General features: G+C 36.1%; 1 protein-coding gene across 3 annotated transcripts in view; it reads right to left on the bottom strand.

Annotated features, from left to right (window-relative positions):
- Positions 1-14,626, bottom strand: part of SCHIP1 (schwannomin interacting protein 1) — a 711,518-nt gene extending 696,892 nt beyond the window's left edge. Inside the window, exon 1 of one of the 3 annotated variants that reach the window (XM_025425391.3) lies at positions 14,499-14,626. In XM_025425391.3, the coding sequence (XP_025281176.3) occupies positions 14,499-14,507 (9 nt within the window). In that variant the 5' untranslated portion in view covers positions 14,508-14,626. The remainder of the gene's footprint in view (positions 1-14,498) is intronic. The other 2 variants (XM_035710256.2, XM_049105868.1) reach the window with 2 other exon arrangements.
- Between the last annotated feature and the right edge of the window lie 117 nt (positions 14,627-14,743).

Genomic DNA, 14,743 nt, shown 5'->3' with positions numbered 1-14,743 from the left:
AATGGGTGTTATATGTAAGTGATGACTCACTGAACTCTGCTTCAGAAACTAATACTGCCCTGTATGTTAACTAAGTAAAATTTTAATTAATTAATTAATTAATTAAATTATTTTTCCTAAAATCTGGTGAGGCTTTTATATTATGCCCACGTGAAACCAGACAACTGATCAATTTGATTCTTTCCAATTGGCCAATTTAATGAAAAGAAAAGGTAGGAAGCCTGAGACAAGACAAATGGATTATGTTGGACTCAGCTCTATCTCTTCAAGGGAGGGGCCCTGACTATCTCAGATCTTATGGAAAGGAAGTTCACTGCAGGCTCTCCATAACCCTAGACTGAGCTCCAGAATGATCTCATTTCATCCTCTTGCACATTGGTTTCCTCACAGCTGACCTTTACTTCCTCTCCTTCCCTTCTTTCCACTGCATGCATCCTACTTTTCAGCCTGGGCCTCCCTTGGGCCTTGGTCCATTGACTCCAGTAAGAGATTCAGTAGCAGCCCCACCCACCAGCTCTGTGGACCACTTACTTTTAGAACCAACCTGCCAACCTACCAACCCCATGCACAGAGTCTATCCATTCCCAGCACACTGGGATTTTCTGAAAACCGAAGGAGAGGACAAGAATAAAACTTCATTAAAACTGAGGCTACAGAAACTGGATGAAACAGAGTTACTATCTCTGTCACTTTCGTGAGCTTCTCTTTTCCTGCCAAGATTTGATAATGATCATGTTTCTTATGCTTTTACAGAGGGTCTTCTCTACCCGTTGGAGGCAGAGTAACCTCTGGAGTCACACAGACTAGTTTCTCTGGTTACCAGCTCTGTGACCCTGACAAAGTTACTTAACTCTTCTAAGCCTTAGTTTCCTCATCTGAAATTGGATATATTAAAAGTAGGTACATTATAAGTCTAAAGGAGTTGCATAATGCCTGGCACTTAGTAATTCATCAATTATATGAGCTCCTATTATTATTATTATGGCTTTACTCAAACTCCCAGGGAATCTCACCAAAGACTTCCCTAACCACTTTTATGCAAATAGCCTCCAGATTTATTAACTCCCTTCATCCTTAACATTGTCCTTAAATCCTAGAACCCTAGAACTGTCCTAAAACATCCTACTCAGCTTCTTTAGCTCCCCAAACTCGACATTTCCAAACAAAAATCTTCCCTAGCACACACATTTTTTTCTACTTTTTATTTTTAGATAATTATAGATTTGCATGCAGTTGTTAGAAATGATATGTAGAGATTTTATATACCTTTTACCTAGTTCTCTACTAGAAGAAGGTGATGAAAATTGGAAAAAAATTATACATATATATTATGTATTATATATATATATATATATCCAGAAAAAGCAACAATATACTTTTCTCCCATTGAAGAACCTCAGAGTATATACACAATTACTTAGGGAAAAAAAAATCTCCACAAAACATTATTGGTAGCCTTTTCAGTTGCTTCTTCCTGCTACCTGGCCCTGGTTTCAGGGTTCATTCTTTCCAGCCCTGGGGGTATATCTTGATGGGCCTAAGCCATTCTCCATGCCAGTGTTTGGTTTAGGAAGAAGCCCACCACACAGTTCTGTATTATGAGACACAAAAGAGAATCTACTGGGCAGTTTGCCTTGCTAAAAAAAAAAAAAAAAAAAAAAAAGGTGTGGGAGAAGGAGCTATTCCACTTTTCTGTCTCTAAATATTGTTGTATGAAGATGTACTTGGAGCTCCCTGAAATCACCACACAACTATAAAAGGCAAGTATGAGCCAGCACTGAATGTAGCAGAGCAGCAAGATGAAAAGAACGTAGATCCCTAATGAAATCCCCAAGCCTCTACAAATACCCCCAAAAATCCTCTGTCTCAGGATATCTTGTTAAGCAAGATAGTGGGTTTTCTGTTTGGGGTCTACAAATGTATCCTAACTGAAACAGCATTAATGAGTGGATCCAGTCTCTGACATGCTGATTTATACGAGAGAACCTACAGTTTAGTTGGCTAACAGTGTATTCCATTTAAAATGAATATTCTAGAAAAGAAACAGTCAGGTTTGCTGTTAACTGGTAAGAAAGAGCAGCGTAAAGAGCATAGGTTCCAGAAGCAGGAACCCAGGTTCAGATCCCACGCTTGCAGCTCACCAGCTATGCTGCCTTAGGGAAGATGATTTATTTAGTTGCTTCATTATGCCCACAGTAATACCTACCTCATAGGTTTATAGGGAGTATTAAATGCAAAAACGTAATATGTCAAATACGAACCCAAATAAATGTTAGTCTCTTTTCCTCTAATTAATCCTTTGCTAAAATGAAACACTAACTCAGTTTATTAGACCATTAATTCAGACACTTTCTGTCCAGCAGGAGTTACTCTGACAGCAGAGCTGGTGTCATCAAGAGTAATTTCTACTGAAAAGGTTCCAATCTTAACATTTCCACTCTGAAAAACCTAGTTGGTGCAGAAAGGATCAGGCAGGGTTACTTTCAACTCTAGAGAAAATTGATGTGATGATAACCACAGTGGAAGGATTTATATGTCCTTGATTGTTTTATTCTCACACCTTAAAAAGGTATGTGAGTGGAATTAATGTGCTGCAGTGGAAGTATGCTTGTAGTAACTTTTCCTCCAAATTACTTCCAAATTTTGTTACATTTCATCAAAAGCTAATCTTATTATACTGATATCATTATCAAACTCCCTAGAAAAATGAACACACTATTTTATGGGTATACTGTGTTTGGAGTATGAAAACAAAAATAGAAGTTGGCATTAAAAAGAAATACTCTTTACTCTTGGCATAGCAATACAGGCTATTATAAAAGTATTCACCTTTTAAATTAAATGAACAGAAATTTTGTTTACTTAGATATTCAATGATCTCAGGACTCCTGAGTGGCTCAGTGGTTGAGCGTCTGCCTTCGGCTCAGGTCATGATCCCCAGGTGCTGGGATCAAGTTCTGCATCGGGCTCCCCACAGGGAGTCTGCTTCTCCCTCTGCCTATGTCTTTGCCTCTCTCTGTGTGTCTCTTATGAATGAATGAATGAATGAATGAATGAATGAATAAATAAATAAATAAAATATATTAAAAATTCAATAATTTCATTACACTTGTGCACTAATAAGGATAAAATTGATCAAATTTAACTGGAAGACAATTTGACACCAAAATCCTTAAAAATACATTTACAATTTGGCCTAGAAATTCCACTTCTAGGAATATATTTTAAAGAAAGAATTAAGGATTTGTCGAATAATTTTTCAAGAAGAATTTTTCTTGCAGGAATTTTTCTTGCTGGAAGAAAACAACCTAAGCATTCAACGTTAGAAGATTAAATTATGAAATGCCCATCCAAAGGAATACTATATAATCATTAAAATGAAGTTCTAGAAAAACATTTATTGACATGGAAAGATGTGCATGATATATATACCATAAACTATAGTTTATAGGCCATAAACTATATACAGACTGTTGTAAAGTTTTGTTTTAAAAATACATTTTTTTTACAAAAGTGTCAAAAACTGCATACCAAAATTAATATGTTTCAAAGAGCTTCTATTTCCTCTGTTCAAGTTCTGTGTATTTGCTGCAGTATGCATAAATTAATTACATAGTAAGAAAATTAAGTTTAAAGAGTTCAAAAGAATTAGTAAGGTAGTTTTAAGCTAAATAGCAAATAAATCCCTTCACTATTCATTACACGGAGCTGTAATTATCTGAGCTCTGGTTTCTCAGATTTCCCCCAAAATCTGACTTAAGAAGTTGAAATTTAAGAGATTTGCCTACCTCCTCCTACTATTGACCACAAACTGGAAAACTGGTGAGCTCTATTTCTGGTCAGGGAGGGTCTCTGAAGTCCAAGATTCCCAAGCCCCTGCAATGATGCTTACTGAAGTTTTAAGCAAATTTTCTACCTGTGCTTAGTTAGCTCTTTATGGTTCCAAGGTAGCTTTCTCCAAAAAGAAAGAAACTGATTGCTGTCCACCCTGGGATGCAGCTCTTGGATGTCATCTCCAAGTGCACAAAAGATCTGGTCTCTATTAGAGTCTTGCCTATTGTACCGACCTGAACTCTTGTTTATAGTATTATTAACAATTATTATTGTAGCTGGTGTTTATTGACCCTTGCTATATGTTCTATGCATTTTATCAAGCACTGTTCATACCTTATTTTGTTTAAGCTCTTAGAAGCATCCCAGAAAGATTAATGCTATCCTTATTCCCATTTTATAGATAAGAGAACAATTTGCCCAAGATTACATAGCTAATAAGGAGTAGAATCAAAATGGGAACTTGAGTCTATCTCAATTTTACTAGATGTCCTTTAGCCATTTAAATAAGTGTCTTTATAATTCACATTGGGAAGAAAGTTCAATTGGTCATGCCTGGGTCTTCCTAAACCAGAATTAAAGTGATTTCAAGAAAGTATTAGACCAACATTACAATCATAGAAATGACTCTGCTACACAGCCATGCCCTTCGCTACCAGTGGCAAGGGCGGCCAAGACATAACCAAGAGTCCTTATGTGTTCAGCTCCACACTGACTTGCTTAAGCTTGTCACTTAACCTCTCCAAACCTCAGGTCCTTATGTGGAAAATGAGCTTTACAATACTTCTCTTAAATACCTCATTTGTGAGTATCAAATGAGACAATGTATGTGTAAGCACTTTTAAAAGTACAAAGGGCAAAAATCTTGATTAACCTCTCCATGCAAATTACTTCTGCCCTCAAAACCCAAAAGCAATGTAACTTTGATATAGCATTTTGCAAAAAACTGTGTGAAGGGCTTCAGAAATACAGAGAAACCTTAATATATACCAAAAAAAAAAAAAAATCCCATGTGGAATGTTCTCCCATGTTTAGCATTCAACTAAATAAGTCCTGAGGAAAAGTCACTGAATAGATGTTACCTTCCCCCATCTGATGCTGTCTGACTTAATGTTTCTTCTCTAAGTGCATGAACTTTTGAACACCAGGAATTTTTGTCACAGGACTTACGACTCTCCTGTGACTTGATGTTAGGAAATCTCCTTAGTCATTTTGGTTTCTGCTCCCTGGGAGGAAATTGGAGCTTTGGCACTGATTGAGTTGCTACACATTCTGTTTTAACTTAGGATAACACTTGGCTCAATAATTCAAAAATATTACACCTAGGCTTAGCATTATATTTGCATGATGGAATAATTTCTTTAAAAAATAATATCTGGAGGTAGGAGAAATAAAGGGATTTTTCTTGACTACTTCTTTAAGTTGTAAAAGCAATACATGCCCATGTTAAACAATTCAAATAGTACATGTACAGTGGAAGGTAGAAGTGCCCACTCAATGTACATTTCCACTTCTCCTTAGTAAACACTACTGACGGTTTCTCATATGCTTTGAGAGTTTTTCTATGCTTTAATAAGCAAAGGATATAAGTATATCTATTTTTAACACAAACAATATCACTCATTCTATAGAGATTGCTCTTAAAAATGCTTTTTTTCCTCTTAAAAATACATGTGTACAGTTTCTCATACCCACTCCTATGACTCTAACAGTTTTAAAATCTCCTCTGCAGTATTTTATTGCATGGATATACCATAAACTGTTTAAATATTTTTCTCTGTATATGTATATTTAGTTGTTAATAGATTTCTAACATCACAAATAATTTTGCAAAGCAACTCCACATCTTTACTCAATTATGTGAGCACATCTATAGGTAAATTTTCAGAAGTAAAACGGATAGGTCGAAAGATATGTGCACTTAAAACAGTTATAGATACATCAATAGCATTTTTCACAGAACTCAATCCTTAAATTTGTACTGAATCACAAAAGACCCCAAATAGCCAAAGTAATCTTGAAAAAGAAAAACAAACTGGAGGCATCACAATCCCAGATTTCAAGATATCCTACAAAGCTATAGTAATCAAACAGTATGGTATTGGCACAGAAACAGACACATAGAACAATAGAACAGAATAGTAAGTCCACATATAAATCTATGATTATACATAGTCAATTAATCTTTGACAAAGAAGGCAAGATTATGCAATGGGAAAAAGGCAGTCTCTTAAAAAATGGTGTTGGGAAAACTGGACTGCTATATGAAAAGAATAAAACTGGACCACTATCTTTCATCATATACAAAAATAAACACAAAAAGGATGTGAAACTTGAAACCATAAAAATACTAGAAGAGAGCACATGCACAAACCATAGCAACATTTTTCTAGATATGTCACATATAAGTGGAATTTAGGAAATTAAACAAACAAAAGGAAAAAAAGAGAAATATCAAATGACACTCTTAACTATGGAAGCAAACTGATGGCTGCCAGAGGGGAGTTGAGTGGGGGATGGGTGGGATGGGTGGAACAGGTGGAAAGGATTAAGAATGCACTTATCTTAATGAGCACTGAGTAATATATAAAATTGTTGAATCACTATATTGAACACTTAAAACTAATGTAACACTGTATTTTAACTTATTGGAATTAAAATAAAAATATTAAAATAAGATAAAATGGTGAGAGATGTTGGAAATTGCCATTTTAAAGGTGGTTGTACCAATTTATTCTTTCTTTACAATTGGTACGCAAAAGACTGATTTTCTTCAACAACAGTATAGAATCTATCAGAAACTGTTAGACTGAGGTATATAATATCAATGATTCAGTGGACACTGGATATCAAGAAATTGTAAATTCCTGCTTTTAGGAATACTGTGAGTTACAAGGCTCCTCATTCTGGAAAGAAACAAGATTGCAGTGAACTCAATCTCTTAAAGAGAGGCTTAACACTCATGCTTACCATGTGCCAGGCACTATTCGTGCTTTCCCTACATTAAGTCATGTATTGCTCCCGCCAACCCTATAAGGAAGGTACTTTTTATCATTCCCATTTTACATACAAGAAAACTAAACACAAAGAAGTAAATTTCTCAACATCACTCAGGTGATAAGTCATAGAGTTCAGATTGGAACTGCGGAGTTTAAGTCCAGAGTGAGGTGCTTTTAACCACTTATGCATCTATCTGCCTCTGTGCGCCTATGATATGTTAAACATAATTATTAAGTGCCTATTGTATGCTTGGAATAACACATGAACCACCTTATCCTCACAACAATCTTATCCCTATTCCTCAGGGATATTAAAGTGGCTTGCCAAAGTGACAGAGGGAGAATTAGTACGCAGACATGTCTAATTCTGAACCTTCTATTTATTCTACTTGGACCATACTTCTTTAGAGAAGCTATTTGTCATGATACCCATTTTACAGGTAAGGAAATCAAGTCTTCAGAATGAAGTGAATAAGGAGGCTAAATAGAGGTTGTCCCTGTCAACAAATAGAGCTTACCAGGAGCTGTATCACACCTAGTTCTCCCTTCATCAGAGTCCTATAAAGTTAGAATGTTTATGCATGTGGTTTAATTCATATGCATATGGTTATATAGTAGCACAGAGAGGCAATTTGCTCTCTCTCATAAAGTGTGAGTTCAAATTGTCCAAAGTGAACCAAAATTGAAGGCAGAATTATAGTCTCCTAATTCTAAACATCAACAAAGCCCTTTTAAGAAGAGTGAAATAGTTGGGCAAGGATGAGCAGGTAGATTCCACACTGCAGGGAAAGTATCACAAGAATATGGTAGCAACATATTTTTAATCTTAGCAAGCAGATGATTATCAGTTCTTAACAAAATAGCTTGGTGCTGGTTCCTGAGTTTACAACGATATTTCCTTATAGTATACAGAAAAGAGATAGAATCCAAGGAAGCTAAGAGCAGCAAGAGGAGGAAATGCAGCAGAAAAGAGGCTTCTAGATAGGAAAGCCCTCTTTCTGCTCTGCTTATACCCAGTGTCCAGCACAGTATATGAGAGTTTTACAGGCTCTGGGTTCAAAATTTGTTCTGCTACTTACCTGCTGTGTGACCTTGGGCAAGTTACTAAATCTCTCTAGCAAGTTTCCTCATCTGTAAAATTAGTAATAATCAATAGTATCGACAACATTAGTCCATCACAAGATTAAATATTGTCTAGTACAGATCACTTCCCTGAAGGTTGAGGGTGAAGCACAGAATTATCCAAGTTCACAGAGATGGAACCTTTGCCTTCATATTTCAGTGTCTTATTGCTTTTTTGTTTTAATGCAATCAGGAAAACATACTGTCCTATATCTAAGTCTGGGGCTGGGAAGGAGATTTCTACTCATCTTCTTAAGATAGTTTCATATTCTGAAGATCAGAGTGTGCAATTCCTATATTTCTGTGTCTGGCAGCCCTAGTTATAAATGGGGCATCAGATCTATGTTATCATTGAGAACAAACAAACAACACAGTAAAGAGCTTATCTTTGGATAAACACATCTTGGTAGGCAAAAATCAGTGAGTGGTTGCTTACTAGGCTTTGGACATTAATTTGATCATCTCTTAAAAGTTACTTTTTTTTTTTTTTTTTTACCCCATGGATATCAATGTAATATTAGAACAAGTATTTTCTTATGCTATACAGTAAAACAAGTCAGCCTGGAAGAACACAAAGATTTTACCATTATTATGTTTACTTTTGAGGGTAATTAAATATTTGCTTTGAGCTCCTCACATTGCATTGCAAATCCATAAAAAAATTATTCATTCCTCTACCTAAAGCTTAGGTAGCATTAAGTCTTTGTCATTACTTCCCTTTCACTAAAAATCATGTTTTCAATCATACGTCACAATCCTATATTATGTGGATCTTCATTTGCCAAGAATTTAGTCTTTTTTTCTGTTTATGTTCAATCAATTACCTCTGTCCTTTTGTTAGTTGGGCAATGGGAGGCAGTGGCTTCAGGGTTTTCTCTATGAGAAGATGTCTGCATCTCATGATAACAGTGTTAGCTCTTCTATTTACCTCATGAGATAAGCCTTCAATGAATTAGGCCAACCTGCCAGGCTCTGCTAACCTGGATTAGGTCTATAAAGCCAAAAATGTCTTCTTGAAAATTAATAATAACTCACTCAAACTGGCAGTTAGAAACTGCAGGATACAAAGAAAGGTATAGTTGGAGGTGCCTGCATGGCTCAGTCAGTTAAATGTCTGCCTTAGGCTCAGGTCATGATCCCAGCATCCTGGGATTGAACCCCACATTGGGCTCCTTACTCACCGGGGAGTCTGCTTCTCCCTCCCCCTGCTCTTCTGCTCTAGCTCACTCGTTCTCTTTCTCTCTCCCTCTCAAATAAATAAAATCTTAAAAAAAAAAAAAAGGTATAGTTGAATTAAGAAAAAAAGAACCTAAGCCCTGTTAGAATGGCTGGTGTCTATAGACGTAATTTTTGTCTTCTATGACAACATTCTATTCAAAGGATTAGGGCAGTGAGTTAAACTCAGGCAAAACTTGAGGAGTTGAATAAGTAGTGCCTGAGATGAGAGAAAAATGAAAGATCTGTGTGTCATTTGTTTGGGAAAATAAATGAGATTCATCTGCAGAGATCTCTGGAACTCTTGTCATCTTCCCTTAAAAGAGTTTCTTCTGTGTCCCTTTCTGGTTCCCATACATCAGCCTCTTGTCACCCAATTCAAACTTTAAAGTCCTCTTGAGTACTCTCTTCCTTACCCCCTTCCTTTAATCAGTCCTGAAATCCTTTTTTGCACATCATATTTTCTTATATCTTTTTCTTCTTTACACACCTGATTCAAGATTTCATTTCCTCTTACCTATAATAGCAAAAAAGCCTTCCAACTGATCTCCCTGACTCCTGACTGCTCTCCATTCAGTGCAGTCTCTACATCATGATCATACTCACCTTCACACAATACCATTTCGATCATGTCACTCCTCTGCTCCAAAACATTCAGATGAAAAATATATATCCACAGCTATAGTCCTTTGATCAGTTCTGATTTACTTTCCCATTCCCATTAACCTCCTATATACTTCCAAATTCCATACAAACAGCCCATTCCCTCTAATCTCTGCCAAATTACTTCATTCTGCTTCCTTCACATTAGAATATCTTCTTCTCAGTCCTAAAAATTCCTGCCTATCCTTTAACCCCAAAATTAAATATAACTTATTCTCCATATAAAAATAAGCACTTAGCTGTAGTATTAAAGTTCCTCCATCACTGGGTCCAGATTTTCACACCATCAGATCATGCGAGGTCTTTCTATGCCCATAGAAAGAAGCTTGAAATTTATTCTCTAGGATACAGGGACCCAATGAAGAGTATTACACATTGAAATTATAAATTGGAGTTGCATTTACCTCCTGGTGCTGTTGCAGTGGAGACTGAATTAGATAGGAGCAAGGAGACTAGAGCTGGAAAGACCCATTAAGCAGCTATTGGATCTGAGAGAAGACTGAAAGAGCTGTGTTAGGGGGAGGAAAATGATGAGCAAAATTCTAAGTGTTTTGAATTTGGGGTTCTGAGGACTAGGGTGAGGCAGGCAAAATAACCATGGTGCGAAATTAACTTCCCAGGTATCCACTCAGCACTAAGTGCAGTTGAGTGCCTCCTTCAATTCTTTATCCTAGGTGCCTATCTTGCCTTACCCTGAGTTCTTACAGATTTTGTAGAGACATCACCTTGGCAACTAAGGGGGTACACCATTCAGATCTCCCTTCAAGAAAGAACTTGCCATTGAGCTGCAAAAAAGTGCAGTTAGGTAAGAGCCTGTACCTGTAGAACATTCAGGATCAGATCTGTCTCAGCTTCTGAGTCACAGCCATACCCCCTCCTAGGAACACCTAGTCAGAGACCAGGTAGGTTAAGGGTACTCAGCCTGGCAATTTCTGTCCAAGGTGGGGCCCTCTAAACAGGTAATCCTTCCCCCTGAAAATTACCATTAAGTTGGATGAGAATGTCAGATCTAAAGGCATTCTCTGTCCAATTCTGATTCCTCCCCTTCTATCTTTATACTGTTTTCCCCAATAAACTACTTGCTCAATAATTCTCTCTCAGCAACTGTTCTCAGAGGACCCAAATGATGCATATAATAAGCAATTAATCACACCAATCTAGACATGGAACTAGAGATGAAGGGATAAATTTTAGTGGTCTTGTCATGTAGTAGTTTAAAGTCTGGGCTCTAGACACCAGGTTCAAATCCCAGCTCATCCACTTCTGACTTTGTACAACCTTAGACAAGTTATATAACTTTCCAGTACCTCAGCATCTTCATTTGCAGTATGAGGATTTTAATAGTATATGAAGACTATACAAGATAATGCACTGAAAGTATTAAACACAGTGCCTGGCCCATAATAAATGTTCTTGAAATGTTACATTTTGTCACTGAATAGACTTTGAAATGCTGTTTATAGAGGTTATTGATTATGATAAAATAGAAGAAATGTTTACTTGAGAAAAATTTTCCGCAGGATATGGTAGAGCTAATGAAGATTACTTAAATCTTCAATTTATTTTATCTTAAAATATTTCAAACTCAACCCTGTGATTTTTTTCAATTTCCCTCCATATTATTCCCAATATGGCGCCTCTCCTCCATGTAATGGCATCACCTTGTTGTCTCCTGCCAACATCATTCTTTGCCATTCACCTCAAATGTCTATTCTTCCCCTTTCTATCAGATCCTGCTAATAATCTCCTCTAAAACTTGGTTGAGAACTCACCTTCTCCAGAGTTTCCTTGACCAGCCTTTCTATTCTACCCATCCCAACTGTGATCATTCCTCTCTATGAGCAAACTCTAAAATGGTATCATCTTGAAACTAGGAACAAATAAACAAACTATATTTGTATGTATATATATATATATATATATATATATACACATACAAACACACCACACAGATATGCATAAAATTCTCAAGCTATGTTGAAAGTGTCTGTGTGTCCATAAATATTTGTTAACGATGAAATAGCAGGACTAGCATCTCCTGTGACTTTAGATAAGAACCCCTCTCCTCTACTCACTCTTTTGCCCAAGGATAGAAGATGGCTTGGCAAAGCTATGCTCAATAAATGCTTACTTTAAGGATGAATGCTTTCAGTTGTAGGTGCATGGTCAGTCTACAAATTATATTTCTATATCCTCTTTCTATATGTCAGCTTTAAAAATGAAATGTTTCATAAAACAACCTCGGTCATATAATGGGAAAGCTAATGTATGGAGAAGTGTTTTACAATCATTTCAAGTATTGTAGGTAATACAAATCTGTTTTATACAATAAAGTCCTGGTCTACCATACATCTAAAAGGCAGTGGGAAATTACAATTAGAAACAGAAACAAGGCATTTTTCCTCTCACTATTTAGTAGATGTAATATTCCCTACAAAATGGCACTGAATGTTTTCCTGCTACTACACAGTGCTATATAGGCTCAGAAAAATAAAACCTCTTTTTATGCCTATGAAAGTGGCTTCAAACAAAATAACCAACTTCAAAGGTAAGATGAAAGTGCTTTGTAATGTGGCTGAATGCAAGGAATGTTTTTAGGTAGCCCAATATTTGTATATATGCATTGATACATATTGCAATACATATTTAAAAAGTGCTACTAAATCTCCAGCCATCCTATACATCCAATTTGAAACCCTTATCAAGATATTCACACTCAAAGACAAGGTTCCCACATCAAATAGATCACAATCTTAGGTGTATTTAAATACTGGAAATGAATGGTACCTAAAATAAAAATCCTTACACACAGAGCAATACATGAGTATAACATTAATAGCCTACATGGGTTTTTAATGGCTCCTAATATAATATGCCCTTTCAAGAGACCATTCATACATATTGAAATGCACTTTTACAGTGCTACTTTGAGTAATTATGAATTGGACAAGGTTGACAAAAATCAGCATTAACAGGCAATTTTCTTGAAATATACACAACCTTCTGTAAGTACACAGCTCTAGAAGTGGTGAAATATTAGATTTTGAATGCTAAAAAGTAAAAGTAGTTTTCACATTGATTTTCAAGAATATACATTTTTATTGTTACAATTCAGTTAACTATTTTACTGAAGTTTACAGTCATCTCCAATTCAAAGGCAATAAAAAAATCAATTGTTTGTTTTATAATCAATACCATGAAGCAAAAGTAATTAATAGCCAATATAAAGTAACCTATTTACTACCTCATTTTAATTGTAGTGAGGAACTATAACAAGAAGGCATTCCTATTATCCTAGCCTGTTCCACTTAACAAGTTTACATTTAAGGTCTTTCCATTTTCAAATAACAAACCCACTGTACATTTAGAAAACCTACTTGGGAAAATCTATTATTATTTAATTTCTCAGAAAACTGCTAGTTCAACCTACTTTTCTTTGAATTCCAAGTTGCTACATTATCCTCATCTTTATAATAATAATTATTGACCTCTCAAGAGCAAGAACATCATGCAAAGTGAAAGAATTATAAAATGAAGAAAGAAAATTTCTATTATTCAAGTGAATAATAATCAAGTTGTATATCTTAAACATATAGCACATTATAGGCATAATTAGCTCACCACCACTGTTAGAAACATACCTACACATTTTTCAAAATAAGTCTTTTAAATAAAGTATTATAAGCATCTTTCTAGCTTAAGGATTTGAAATAGCAATTAAGTCTTGAACCTTAAAATCATTTGTCTCTATAACTAGAAGAGCAAGTCCCAAGGATGTAAATCTCACCCAATGAGACAAGGGATGCTGAATGTATTATTAATTGCTAAGTAATTTCTTAATTTTAGAAATCTACCACCCAACACTGGCAAATAAATAATGTGATTTATGAGCCCAGACTCTCATTGCTGCTTTACTAGAGTTCAATAAACACACGCACATCCTAAATGTACAGTGTGATTGTGATTTCTACAAGCCAGAGAACAGAGCAGGACTCGGCAATAGCAAATCTACCCCATCTACTTATTATTCAAGCAGTAGTATTTAGAATACCTAAAATGCCTGCTGAACACTGCGGCTCAACATCCCCCTGGGGTTACTTCTTAGCAGAACCACATCTCTTCTCCTCAGTGATTAGTGAGTTTTAAGAAGCAGGTAATACGGGGTAGAAATTCTCATGCAGCAGAAAGATAACTCTTCTCTCCAAATTCTCAAAAACCAACACCCCCACACCCCAAATACACACACATACATAATCACCTTTTTTTAAGACAGAAAGGAGGGTTTTTCAAATAGGTACCTAAAACATGCCATTTGCAAGGGGATGAAAAACGTATTTTTCCTCTACTTGCTGCTGTGTAAGATGTTTACAGATCTGATTAGAAAACCTGTATGTACATAAAAAGTAGTGCTTTCAGTGAGATTTCTTTAGTGAAATCTGCCTGTGCAGACATATATGTGCATAAATCATACATATTTATGCAAACATGCCTACATTAACAAGGACACACACACACACCTAGACCAATAATTAAGCTTACACTCTTCTACAAGCCCCCTTTGACATTTTTTAGCATGCATGTTATTCAGAAGACAGATTTTAAAAAAAGAATAAGCAGCTGCATATAATGCATGCCAAAGTGGCATGTTTAGAGAAGCAAATACATTACCAGACGCATTTTGAAGTTTCTGGAACACCTGCAGGTAAAAGGAGACTGTGAATCGGGTGCTGGCACGCGGTATTCCTCAGAATCACAGAGCTCGGTGTGACTGTGGGGGAATGTAAGGCGAGTGTGAGGCTGGAAACCTTTGAGTTGAGCTCACTCTAAGCATCAGAAAGCCTCAAAGAGGGGAGAGAAAAAGGCAGCCCACAGACAGCTAGATGAGAAACTTCTGGCACCTCTCCAGCTCAGGA

The sequence above is a fragment of the Canis lupus genome, chromosome 34 (assembly GCF_003254725.2).
Source record: "Canis lupus dingo isolate Sandy chromosome 34, ASM325472v2, whole genome shotgun sequence".
NCBI lineage: Eukaryota > Metazoa > Chordata > Mammalia > Carnivora > Canidae > Canis > Canis lupus.
The sequence above is the reverse complement of the archived record's forward strand: the minus strand, read 5'-3'. Positions and strand labels throughout refer to the sequence as shown.